Here is a 12,606-nt window from a genome sequence, read left to right as displayed (position 1 = left end):
CCCTGTCCCTTCTTCCTTCTTGGCAAGAATACTTGGAAATTTTAAACAATTTAAAGATCAGCTGACTTATGTGCTTCATACCCTCTCACAAAATGTCACGAATTCCTATTTGCAACACTAATGAACAACCACCAATTGTTTTAATTCCGTTCTTGTTTTCAGCTGAAAGAGCAAGTGCTTACAGAAATAGCTGGGCTTTCTTTCTTTTTATAGCTCGCTGGAGAGTCTGAAATGACTTTAGACTGAAAGACACATGGAAAAAGATGCCTGGCTTTTCTTCTCTCTGAATAGAATTCTCTTCACTAAACTGCCCTCTTTATCTATTCCTCAGCTGAAAAAAAAAAAAAAAAAAAAAAAAAGCCACAAGGGAAGAGCTCAAGACCCAGGGGCCACACGGTTTTCCGGAGGCTGCTCAGGCATTTGTCATCTCTAGGCAGAGCTGAATTATGTTTGCACTGTCTGCATTCTACATACTGCTAAAAATGCCAAAGCCCTCCCACCTTAAATGGTAACAGAGTCCAGGAGGACAGGTTTGGCTTTTTCCCAGGACCCAGGCACAGCACACCTCAAAACTACAATCACAGGCAGCCCTAGACAGAGGGACATGCTGAACTCCCACAGGGAACAGGAGAGGCAGGGAATGGGTTCCCCTCCTGCCAGTACCTGCCAGGCTTCACTAAATGAGTCCTGAGTAAGAGAAAGAATCTGCTAAACTTCTTCTTTGGTGACAGGACAAAGGCTGAATACACAGTTCTGTTCCTGCTGTGTTAGAAGAAAGAAGTGAGGGAGATGTGACCTGGGTGCCAGGCAACGGTGATGTGGCTGTCAGGAACCACAGGGAGAGAGGTGGGGGGGGGGGAGAGAGAGAGAGAGAGAGAGAGAGAGAGAGAGAGAGAGAGAGAGAGAGAGAGAGAGCGAGCAGAGGAAGGACAGGGGAGCAAAAGAGGCCACCAAGTCCTTGCTCTGTGTAGGAAAGGCAGGGAGACAGAAGAAGCCACAAGGCCTTGCTCTGTGTAGTGTGTTTTTTGGCAGCAGCCTCCAAAGCTCTGGAGTCCCTGACACCCAGAAAACACGGCAGGGATTTCTGTCACCAGACTTACTTTTGCAGCACTTGTGTGATCTTTTAATGCTGGGAATCAAGGGGAAACTGCGGGGGGGGGGGGGGGGGGGGCGGGGGGGCGGGGCTTGTAGTTATTAGGTCATCCTCCTTGTACCTGAACACCTTCCCAACTTAACTTGTCATGTGCAAACAGCCTGCACCACTGTGGACCTCACCTAGTCAGCCCGCACCTCTGTGGACCTCACCCAGTGGGCCTGCACCTCTGTGGACCTCACCTAGTGGGCCCGCACCTCTGTGGAACTCACCTAGTCAGCCTGCACCTCTGTGGACCTCACCTAGTCAGCCTACAGCTCTGTGGAACTCACCCAGTGGGCCCGCACCTCTGTGGACCTCACCCAGTGGGCCCGCACCTCTGTGGGCCTCACCCAGTGGGCCCGCACCTCTGTGGACCACACCCAGTGGGCCCGCACCTCTGTGGACCACACCCAGTGGGCCCGCACCTCTGTGGACCAAACCCAGTGGGCCCGCACCTCTGTGGACCACACCCAGTGGGCCCGCACCGCTGTGGACCTCACCCAGTGGGCCCGCACCGCTGTGGACCACACCCAGTGGGCCCGCACCGCTGTGGACCTCACCCAGTGGGCCCGCACCGCTGTGGACCACACCCAGTGGGCCCACACCTCTGTGGACCTCACCCAGTGGGCCTGCACCGCTGTGGAACCGGCTCCAGGCGCTGGGAACTCACCTGTTCAGCCTGTACTGGTTGTGGTACTCCCTTTCTTGCACTGCGGCATATTCATTCTGGTACTTGAGCAGTTGCTCCCTCAGTTTGCAGACCTCAGTGGAGAAGACGTTGGGGAAGTCATCTGCTTGCTGCAGGCGGACCAGTTGCTGCTGGATCTGCTCCGTGAAGTTCTTGGCATTCTGCAGCAGCTGCACCTCTGACTCTTGTGTGCTGGGTTACAGGGAAAGACATTGACAGAGAGGGAGTGCACATCCTCAGGACCCCCCTTATTCCTGAGAGGGTCTGGGGTAGGGTGGGAGCATGTCACAGCTGGCCCCCATGCCAGGGCCAAGTCTCAGCGCTGTAATGAATGAGGCTGCCCACCCTCTAGCAGGGAGACGGGATACACTCAGCCAGCTGCAGGGCCTGGTCACGAGTACCTCCAGAGGTGTCTAGCTCCAGACACTGGGGACAACCAAGGGACCGGGATATCCCCTCTGACTCGGAAGGAAGACCAGGACTTCCAAGGAAGGGGAGTGAAGAGAGGAAAGCAGGCCCCTGAACAGCCCCAGCAACCTATTTTTCTTGGTGTCTTCTTTTCTGAATGTGACTACGCCAACATCTTCTCCCCTAAGACATCAAGCACTCCTCTAATGACCACTACTGGGAAACCAGGAACATTCTCCTATAAAATTATGGACATTAATTAATCAGTTTTAAATTCTACCCTGATGCCTGTCTAGAACGAGACTTAAACATCACAGAAAGAAGGATTCCTACATCCCCAGTTGTATTCTGTAAAAGAAGAATTCCTACATCCCCAGTTGTATTCTGTGAAAGAAGGATTCCTACATCCCCAGTTGTATTCTGTGGGCTATCTAGTGAAGTGGTTACACCTCTGCTACAGGCAGATCTGGATAGACACAGAAAGTGTACTTGAAATATCCCCAAGAATATTCTAGAACTCATGCATGCTACGAGCTAGCACTGGCTCAACTTCTACTAGACATGACTTATCTGTCCAGATGCCCTCACATTAGCGACCCCCCACCCTGAATTCAGAGGCAAGCCTTTGCTGTTTTCGGTTTTAAACCCAGCACTCTCTATGTGTGTACTCCATTACATTTCCTTACCAAGAAAAGCCTCTGGGTTTTCACTCATTTGCAGAGATGCCCCATAACCCGGTCGAGCCTGTCTCAGATGAGGTGACTGGCTCCCCCTACGTTCCCAGGCTTTACGGGTCATGTGTTCAGTGGCATCCAGCCACACATTTATTGGAACATAATACGTTCCAGTAACTACGGTAGGTGCCAGAGAGCAAGCAGAGTGATGCTGATGTGAACACCTCCAATTTCCAGGAATGGAAATGGGAGTTATTCTCTTATGCTTCAGTGTTCTTGTATGTTAACAAGCTTGCTGTTCATCTGGCATGAGCTGTCAGTGTTGGATCAGGCCACAGTGCCCTTTCACACAGAAAGGAGGCAGTTGAGCAGTTAGCTCCCAGTCAGAATGTAAGTGCAGTTTACACAAACGCTCTTGACATACAGTGTCAATAAAAGAGAGTTTAACTTCCGATGTAGTCTTCGTGGAAAACTCAGTCAATGTCAGTTCAGTACCTCCAACCCACATCTGCCTGCCTGCAGCCTCAAGAGCGAAAGTATAGAGTCTGCTTCTTCATGCTTCCCTGTGGGCTTGAGACAGAGTGGTGGGTTTTGTAATGGGTAGAGAAGGAAGTAAGGAGTAAAGATGAGATAAAATGTGACTAGCAGAAGGGAAGTGGCTCTTTCACAACACAACCTGGAAGCAGAAGATACCACTGGTATTTGTTACTGAGTTCCTCAGATGGCTTCAATTCCCAGTGGCAAATAGACTCTGGGCAAAGCTGCTGACTTATTCTGTGGACACCTAGTCTGCTGGCCTGGACTTAGCTGCAGAGAGTAGGCTGGGATAGGAGGAGGTAGTGAGCAGTACAGATGGAAGTCTTAGGTCCAAGTCTGAGCTGTCACAGAATCTCTACTTCTGAGTGACAGCTGGGGAGGGGTCCTGCAGGAATGCACATGCTTTCAGTGTTCCACCAAACCCTCTTCTCCCAAGTGTCTTCTATAGATAGTCACCACACATAAATCAGCACCCAGGTCCCTCTGCCTGAGAACTCCTGGCCCTACGCACATGCTTGTCATCTGGAAGTTCAAGAGCTAACTTCTCCAGGAGCAATTCTTAAGGAGGGATGGAAACAAGCAGGCAAATACCCTGCCTTTGGCACTTCTTGGTGGCAGAGCTAAGATTGTTCCAAATATTCAGTCAGTAAATCCCTAAGACTGGGCCCCTGCTGCCCACAGCATGAACCACAGATGACCCCACCCCATCTAGATTCTTCCTTTTCAGTATCACTTCCCTACTCACTTACAGTGTCTTCCCTAATCATCTCTAAAGCCACTTGAACTCTGATCCTTGCCTCAGACTCCACATTTGGAGGGAACAAAAGTTAAGAGAAGTCCCATTCATTATACGTGGGACGCAAGGAGACGACATAAGGTATCTCTGCACTGGCGGATAGCATACCTCACCACCGTGTCGTGCAGCAAGGTGTACTTGGCTTTCAACTCTGCCATTCTGGTTCCAGGAAGCTTTCCCATAGAATGCAACTAGTAAAGAGAACATAGGTTTCTGTTAGCCGTCACTGTCCTTATGCCTATGGAGGAGGTAAAAGGTCTCGTGTGTTCTTCTAAAATCTTCCAGCTAAGCATTAGAACAGTTACATGTGCAGCAGTGTGGCACTTTCATCAGCTGCTGGGAATTCACAGTAGCCCCAGTCTGCCTCTTGTAAGCTCTTTGCTCTTGGACAGGTCTCTAAACTTCTCCAGGCTATGATTTCTTTATTCAGAAACACAAAGAATTAAATATCTTCTTATTCTAAAAATTATTTCTGGGCTAAGCAATCATTTTGAATAGTGTGAACTACCAGGACAGCCACCTGTAAGTGGAGAAAAGATAACCACTGTGCATCTTCTGAGAAAGGGTCATCCACCAGTCACTCCATTCTCAGAAATGCCCTAACATCTGAAACCAGAGCTTAGCAAAAGAACCTCTCCAGGGTTTTGGTTAAAGCCATCAGGACTTACACTTCTATAGTCCAGTTTAAAAAGTAATCCAAAGTCACACCCCTTGCCTAATGTCCTTGAAGGCAAAGTTCACTATCTATATAATGGGGTATCATTTGTTCCTTTTTTCCTACAAGCTGTTTTTTAATGTCTACATATGCATGTATATATAAATAAACAAGTATAAAAAAGTGTGTTTTCATGTAGTAATCCCACAAACTCTCTTGTTAAAGCTAACAGCATATCTTCTTTTACAATTTCTGTGAACACACATAAATCACTTGAGTGTTACCTTTTCTCCTATTTCTGCAGATAATTCCCTCCCCTTCTTTTCCCTCCCCCATTTCTTTCTTTCTTTCTTTCTTTCCTTCCTTCCTTCCTTTCTTTTCCTTTCTCTTTCTATTTATTCTTCTCTCAATACAACACATCCCAACCACAGCCTCCCCTCCCTCCATCCCTCCCCCATCCCCCTTTTCCCCAGATCCACTGCTCCTCACCGAACATAACAAGATGCTACAAGACTAGGTACAAACCCATATCAAGGCTGGGCAAAGCAACCCAGTAGGAAGAAAAGGTCCCAAGAGTAGGCAAAAGAGTCAGTTTTGGCAACATTCCCACTGTTAGGAGTCCCACAAAAAACCCAAGCTAAACAACCATAATATATATAGGACCTAGTGCAGACTCATGCAGGCCATATGATTGCTATTTCAGTCTCTGCGAGCCCTGCTTAGTTGATTCTGTGGGCCATGTTCTCCTGGTGTCCTCCCCTCCTCTGGCTTCTACAATTTTTCATCCCCCTCTTCCATGGGGTTCCATGAGCTCTATTTGTTCTTTTTTATTTCTGATAAAACATATCTGATTTACTCTCTGAGAAGAGGAATAATTAGTTAATAAATATCATAATATAATATCAATTACTAAAGCTTTATCTTGTTAAAATAATAACACAATGAGAAATTTGTGATTGAATTATAGATGTTAATAATTTGGTACCATAGGGTAGAACTAAAGATTTATGTTTTTCAGTCCACCCACTTTCCTCTTTCCTTATTCTACTAGGCCAAGTCACACCATCTCTTAGTTGGATGACTACAAAACCTTTTACTTGCCTCTTCTTCCTCTTGCTCTCCCTCTCCTGGTCCCACTCAGTGATCCCACCTGATTATCTTTCATAGTCATTCTTTTCAAAAGTTAAACAAAGTCATGTTGTGCTGGGTGCTCAAAACCATGTAGAATGTCTTAGTTGGTTTTCTATTGCTGTGATAAAATATCATGACCAAAAGCAATGTGGGGGTCTGTAGTTCAGCTTACACTTCTAGGTAACAGTCCATCACTGAGGGAAGTCAGGGCAGGAACTCAAGCAGGACAGGAACCTGGGGGTAGGAGCTGATGCAGAGGCTGTGGAGTGTGCTACTAACTGGCTTGCTCAGCATTATTTCATATAAAATCCAGGACCACCAGCCTAGAGGTGATAACTTCCATAATGGGTTGGGCCCTCCTCCTTCAATCACTAGTTTAAAATGCCCTAAAGCAGCAGTTCTCAACCTGTGGGTTATAACCCCTTGAGGGGTGGAATGATGCCTTCACAGGGGTTGCCTAAAACCATTGGAAAACACAGATATTTACATTATGATTCATAACAGTAGCAAAATTACAGTTATAAAGTAGCAACAAAAATGATTTTATGGTTGGGGGTCACCACAACATGAGGAACTGCACTAAAGGGTCAAAGCATTAGGAAGGTTGAGAACCACTGCCCTACAGGCTGACCTACCAAAGCATTTTCTCAGTTGGGGTTACTTCCTCTCAGATGAGTCTAGTTGTGTCAAGTTGACATAAGTTGACTAACCAGCACACAGAATAAAATTCAAGACCCATGGGATTCAAGACTCGGAGGCCCTACATGGCCCTGCTTTTCTTCCAGGGTGTTTCTCAGCATCTTTTCAAGCTTCTAGTCTTCTGGCACACTGGCTGCCTTTAATTTCCATAATCTCTGTATTAGTTATGGTTCTATTGCTGTGAAGAGACACCATGATCATGGCAACTCTTATAAAGGAAAATATTTAACTGGAGCCTTGCTTACAGTTTCAGAAGGTGAGTCCACTATTATCATAGTGGGAAGGAGACAGGCCTGGTGCTATAGCAGTAGCTGAGAGCTTTATATCCTGATCCACAGGCAGCAGGCAAGAGACAGACAGACAGACAGAGAAACAGAAAGAGAAACAGAGACAGAGAGACAGACTAGGTCTGGCATGGACTTTTGAATCCTAGAAGCCAAGTCCTAATGACACACCTCCTCCAACAAGGTCACACCTCCTACTCCTTTCCAAACAGTTCATCAACTGGCAACTAAGCATGCAAAGATAAGCACCTCCAGGGGCCATTTTCATTCAGACCATCACTGTCTCACAGATCTAGTTCCTTCTCCACGGTGTCTCTTTGACCATTTTTCACTCCCTTTCTTCACTCCAACTCTTTCTCATACCTTGGTCTAAATACTGCTTTATGAAAGGCACTCTTGACTTACCAATCCTCCTGCTTCCAGAACTCTGTATTTGATCAAATGTAACACACTATGATCTGTAATACATTTGTGTGATTGATTTTTGTCTTCCCTGACTAGTGTGTAAGTCTCATAAGGAAGGAGCCTGGATTGCCTTGTTCTTCACTGTATTCCTCACCAAAGAGTTCCAAGCATGTCATTGGTGCTCAGTAATGTTTATGCTCATTAGCAAGTGAATGAAATCACTGGTAAAACACAAGAGTCTGAGTCCACATAGATAAGCTGTATGGTCTTTCTAATCTAAGCCATGATAGAAAATGTTAAACACATCATGAACCAGAGCCTTGTGAAAGTGTTGGGGGTCTTTCATGAGGGCTCAGCTGGATACCAATACTCATAGACCTTGTTTTTTAAACCAATAGGTGAAATGTGCTTAACAGGCTTTTGGAGGCTCTTTCCTCACTACCCTAAACATCTTAGCTTATACTCAAGTGCCACCTTAAATATAATACAGGCTTTGATTTTACATGTCCTTGCCCTGGATATGTCAACAATGATAGATACCACAAGGGCTACAGGAGGAGGCTGAGAACTCTGTGATACCAGTAGAGGCAGAAAAGGGCCCTGAAGAATTACAGTGGACACTGATACATCCACACACTTCATGAGGCTGCTGAAAGTCAAAGATAAAGAGGAAAGTCTTGAAAGCAACAAGAAAAGCAACAAATTTAAATGTAACTCATTGTGAATGGGTGACTTTTCACAACAGAAGCCAGTGAATAGTAGAGATGGCATAGTCAGAGTGATTTTAAAAAAGAAAGAAAGCAACCATTGGTCAACTAAGCTCTCTATCAAAAGTAAAGGGAGCACAAAGGCATGCCAAGATAACCCACAGTAGAGAGAATAATAGTAGGAGGTCTGCTGCACATGAAATGCGGTTCTCTAGGCTGGAAAGGTCATGCTATCAGACAGAAACTCAAAAGCACAGGAAAGAGTGAAGTGTGCCCAAGCAAATGGAAAACACAGGCTCATGTAAAAACTTGGACACAGATGTTTACAGCAGCATCATTTATAGCAGTTTTAGAAGAAACAATTTAGGGGCTGGGAAGATGTCTCGGCTGTTAAAAACACTTGCTGCTTTTGTGTGAGGACTCAGATTCAGTTCCTAGCACCTCCTCCATCACACACAACAAGCTTTAACCCCAGTTCCTGGAAACCTAACATTGGTTTCTGGCCTCTGGGGGCGCTGCACACACGTGGTGTACACATAAACATGTAGACAAATACTCTACATACAAAATGTAAAAAGACCTTTATAAACACTGACACCCATCAATTGATGAATGAATGGGAAAACAAAATGAACGTCCATACAATGTAGTATTATTCTACAGTTTAAAAGGAAAGGCGTCCTGACACTTGTTACAGCAAGGATGAGCTTGCACTCATTAGAACCATGAATGCGCAGACACAAAAGGCTACGTTCTGTGTTTGTCTTGCACAGGCAAATCTACTCAAACAAAACAGATTTAGTGATTGTGTAGATATGGCAGCCAAGAGGAGTAGTGTAGATTATTTATTTTTGGTATAGTGGAAATATTTTAAAATTAGAACCTGCTGATAATACAACTGTGTACATATACTAAAATTCACTGGAGTACATTTCATGCTATGTGTATTCTGACTCAGTAAAACAAAAACACAAGTGGGAATTCAAGATTTCCAATATGAAAGAAAGATGCGCAACTGTAAAAGCCCAAGAAATTAGTACAGTTTAATAAAAAAATCAAGTACAAATATATTGCTATTAGTTTTAAATCCTTTGTATATTAACAAGGTCTAGCTAGTATCAATGCCACGTTAGCAACAAGTTCTTCCTAACATCCATAACCTATTCTTTAATGTTACTTCCACTAAAAGAAGCAAGTAAATGTCAAGAAAACGGCCGATTTCAGGCCTGGTGTGTGTGTGTGGCGGGGGTGCACAAAGTGAAGCCGAGACATCTTAGCTGGAAGGTAAGTTCTTCACGTGGAACAGGATCTGATTTTACATTTGAGTGTATGGCAGAGCTCAAACCAAGATGCTGAAATGGTCTCTGGGTTGTAAGTCTGTACCACTTCCCTATTTCTGTTTCTGTTTGCCTGTATTCATTCTCTTTGTCTCTGTGTCTCTGTCTGTCTGTCTGTCCCTCCTTCCCCTTCTTCCCTTCTTTCTTTCTTTCTTTCCTTTCTTTCAATGCACAGCTACATTTTTAATAATTAAAGGCTATTAAAATATGCTAGACATGATTGCTATAAACAATGGGACTCAGAGCAGAATTTCAAGCTGGAGCAAGGTGGGTCAGATCTGAGAGGAGACAGCTGGATCATAGCTCTGACAGAGCTTGCCTGTGTCCTCTGAACACAGGGCCAGCCTTGGATCACAGCTCTGACAGAGCTTGCCTGTGTCCTCTGAACACAGGGCCAGCCTTGGCAGCAAGCTGTCGGGAGCCTAATGGCAGGTGGACCAAGGATGCATGTTGGCAGGTTTTATGGCCACAGACAAAGCAGGAGGGCTAGAGAGGTTTGCCTCTTAGCCATCTTTATCTCTCCACTGGTCCTTGGTACCTTATGAACTCATAAAAGCTCAGTGGACAAAATATTTCATTTGTCTTTGTAGTTTCTGTATAAATCAAGTTAAAGTCACAGGTGTCCAAGAAGAAATAAAACTTTTTCCATCTCCCCTACTGAAAACAAATCTCTTTTATAAAGAAAACAATCACAGTATGAAAAAGATATTTGATTCCTTCAAATTAAGCTGTCAAGGCCTAGGAGAAGGTTCACTCAATAAAGTTCATGGCAAACAAGTATGAAGACTTGAGTTTGGACCTACAGTTTCAATGTAAAAAGCCACATGCATGCACCTGTAATCCCAGCGCCGAGGAGTCTGAGACACACAGAACTACTGACCTGTGGTCTTCACATGCATCTGTGTACATGTGTGCACACACGCACAGACACACACACAGAGAATAAATAAGCCATAACGTGGATGCTTATACTCAGCAAAGCTTCCTTTTCTGTGAAGTTGCAGACTGTTTCTTTAAGGTGCTCCATCCGTGGCTAGGAACTTTGGACTCAGTTCTAGTGGATAAAAATGTTTTATTCATGCACAGTATCAGATGTGGAAAAAAATGGTTGTATTTTCACACTGCACGGCACAAGTAGGTCCAGAAACCAAGTGTGTCATGTTTTAAAAATGCAGAATCAAAGAAATACAGCTCGAAGGCCAATGCTAAACTGTTAGAGAGTACACACATGAAAGGTTAGATAGAATGTCACGAGTTCACAAACATGACTTCACAATAGGCGCTTGTGTTACTGAACTGCCTATTTGGTAATTGTGACCTGAAGGAAACATTTACTCTGTAGCTAAAAGTTTAACGAGAGTTCATGATTCGTGGATGACATGGAATAATATGGAAAAAATTCAAAATGTTAGAACATTCCAAGGAAAGTAACAGCTCAGTAAGATCTTGTACCAAGTGACCTTATCTGAAAGGGGGTCGGCATGAGGAAACAATTAGAGTTTGTGTGGGTGTGCACAGGAACCCGGGTGTGTCCACGGTGTTCTGGCCTTGCTGACAGTGTCTGGCTTCCTTTAGAAATGCCTAGCATGCTTCTGGATGGCGCTAAAGTGTACATCTTTCCACTCCTACACCTCTCCTGCTCATCTCTCTTTCGCGGCTAGAAATCAGTAGCACAGACATTTGAAGCGATTCCCAAATGCATGCACGCCCTCAGTTACACTGCTTCCCTACCCTGTGTTTGACGTTTCTAACTAGACATTAACTGTATCAGTCTTCCAGTTTCCCCACCGACCTGAACTCATCTCTGCATCAATAGGTTTATCGCTGTCCACTCCTCACTGATTACCCATTTTTTTCTTGGTCAAGTCCAATCCATCTCCCTGTGCTGTCACGTGACCCCAGGTCTTCCTGGGCATGAAACCATCAGCTAGGGCATCTCTCTCACCTTAATAACCTCTCCCTTCATGTTGGCTCAGCACCACATACATAGCACATGGGCTTTGGCTTGGATTCCAGCTCTGTTACTTTTAAAATATGTAATGTGGAATATTTAGTCAGTCCATAACTCAGTTTATTCAGCTGTAAAAGACAGGAAAAAAATAGTCCTCCTGTCTCTGTCAACTTGTCACAAACCTAGAGGTACCTGGGAAGAGAGAACCTCAACTGAGGAATTTGCTAGGATCCGACTGACCTGTGCTAATTGATATAGGCGGGTATAGGCCAGTGGGTGGTGCCGGTCCCTATGGAGGTAGGCCGCACTGTGTCAGAAAGATAGCTGAACCAGCCAGCAAGCAGTTCTCCATGCGTTCTGCTTCTTTTCCTGCCTCCAGGCTCCTATCTTCAATTCTTGCCCTGATTTCCCTTTATGATGAATTGTAACCTGTAAGGTGAAATAAACCCTTCCCACCCCCAAGGTGCTTGTGGTCATGCTGTTTATCACAGCAACAGAAAGCACACTGGGGCAGTCCCCCTCTTACAAGATGACAAAGGCCAAGACTGAATGGATGAAGATACCACATACTGTCTAGTACTTTGGTTCACAAATCAAGGCTGAATCAAAGACAGCCATTTTATTGTCATTATCCTCAACCCACAAATCTGTTCACTGTTCTCACATAGAAACAAACAAGAACCACCACTGCAGATGTTCGGCTCCCACACAGTGAACCTTCTTTTCTTCCGTTTTCGTCTCTTCTGCTCCCTCGCCCCAGTCTCTCTCCTTCCACACACGGGACATACCGCCTGCTCAGCACGCCAGTAGCCTGACTGGGACTCCTCATTCGTCTGGTTCCGTTCATCTCGACTTTTCAGGGTTGGATGGGACAGAACCTGCTACTGGTCTTCACTCACCTTTTCCTCCGAGTCTTATTTGCTGATTCTGTTCAGTGACATCTTCATTCCGAGACTGGATGTTTGTCTTCACAAATTTGATTTGGGAATTTTAAAAATTTCTGCTTCCCTTGTTGTATGTATATGTATATTCTTCTCCCTTTCCCCCAATATATAAAACATTTATAATAGCGGTTCTAAAGTCCTTAGCTATCAGTACTACTTCTAGGTCTCTCCCATTGGATACTTTTTCTTGTGATAGGCAAAATTTTCTTGCTATTTTGCATGCCTAGAAATTTGGGGGGGGGGGAGTGGACAGAT

At 45.0% G+C, this 12,606-nt stretch overlaps 1 protein-coding gene across 4 annotated transcripts in view; it reads right to left on the bottom strand.

Annotated features, from left to right (window-relative positions):
* The window catches only part of Ccdc146 (coiled-coil domain containing 146), a 154,870-nt gene that overhangs the window by 55,356 nt on the left and 86,908 nt on the right, over positions 1-12,606 (bottom strand). For all 4 annotated transcript variants that reach the window (XM_059257215.1, XM_059257214.1, XM_059257213.1 and 1 more), the window contains 2 exons: positions 4,347-4,429; positions 1,806-2,015 (listed from right to left, as the gene is read on the bottom strand). In XM_059257215.1, the coding sequence (XP_059113198.1) occupies positions 1,806-2,015; positions 4,347-4,429 (293 nt within the window). The remainder of the gene's footprint in view (positions 1-1,805; positions 2,016-4,346; positions 4,430-12,606) is intronic.

This window comes from Peromyscus eremicus, chromosome 3 (genome assembly GCF_949786415.1).
Source record: "Peromyscus eremicus chromosome 3, PerEre_H2_v1, whole genome shotgun sequence".
Taxonomy (NCBI): domain Eukaryota; kingdom Metazoa; phylum Chordata; class Mammalia; order Rodentia; family Cricetidae; genus Peromyscus; species Peromyscus eremicus.
This window is presented reverse-complemented; position numbering and strand designations above follow the sequence as displayed.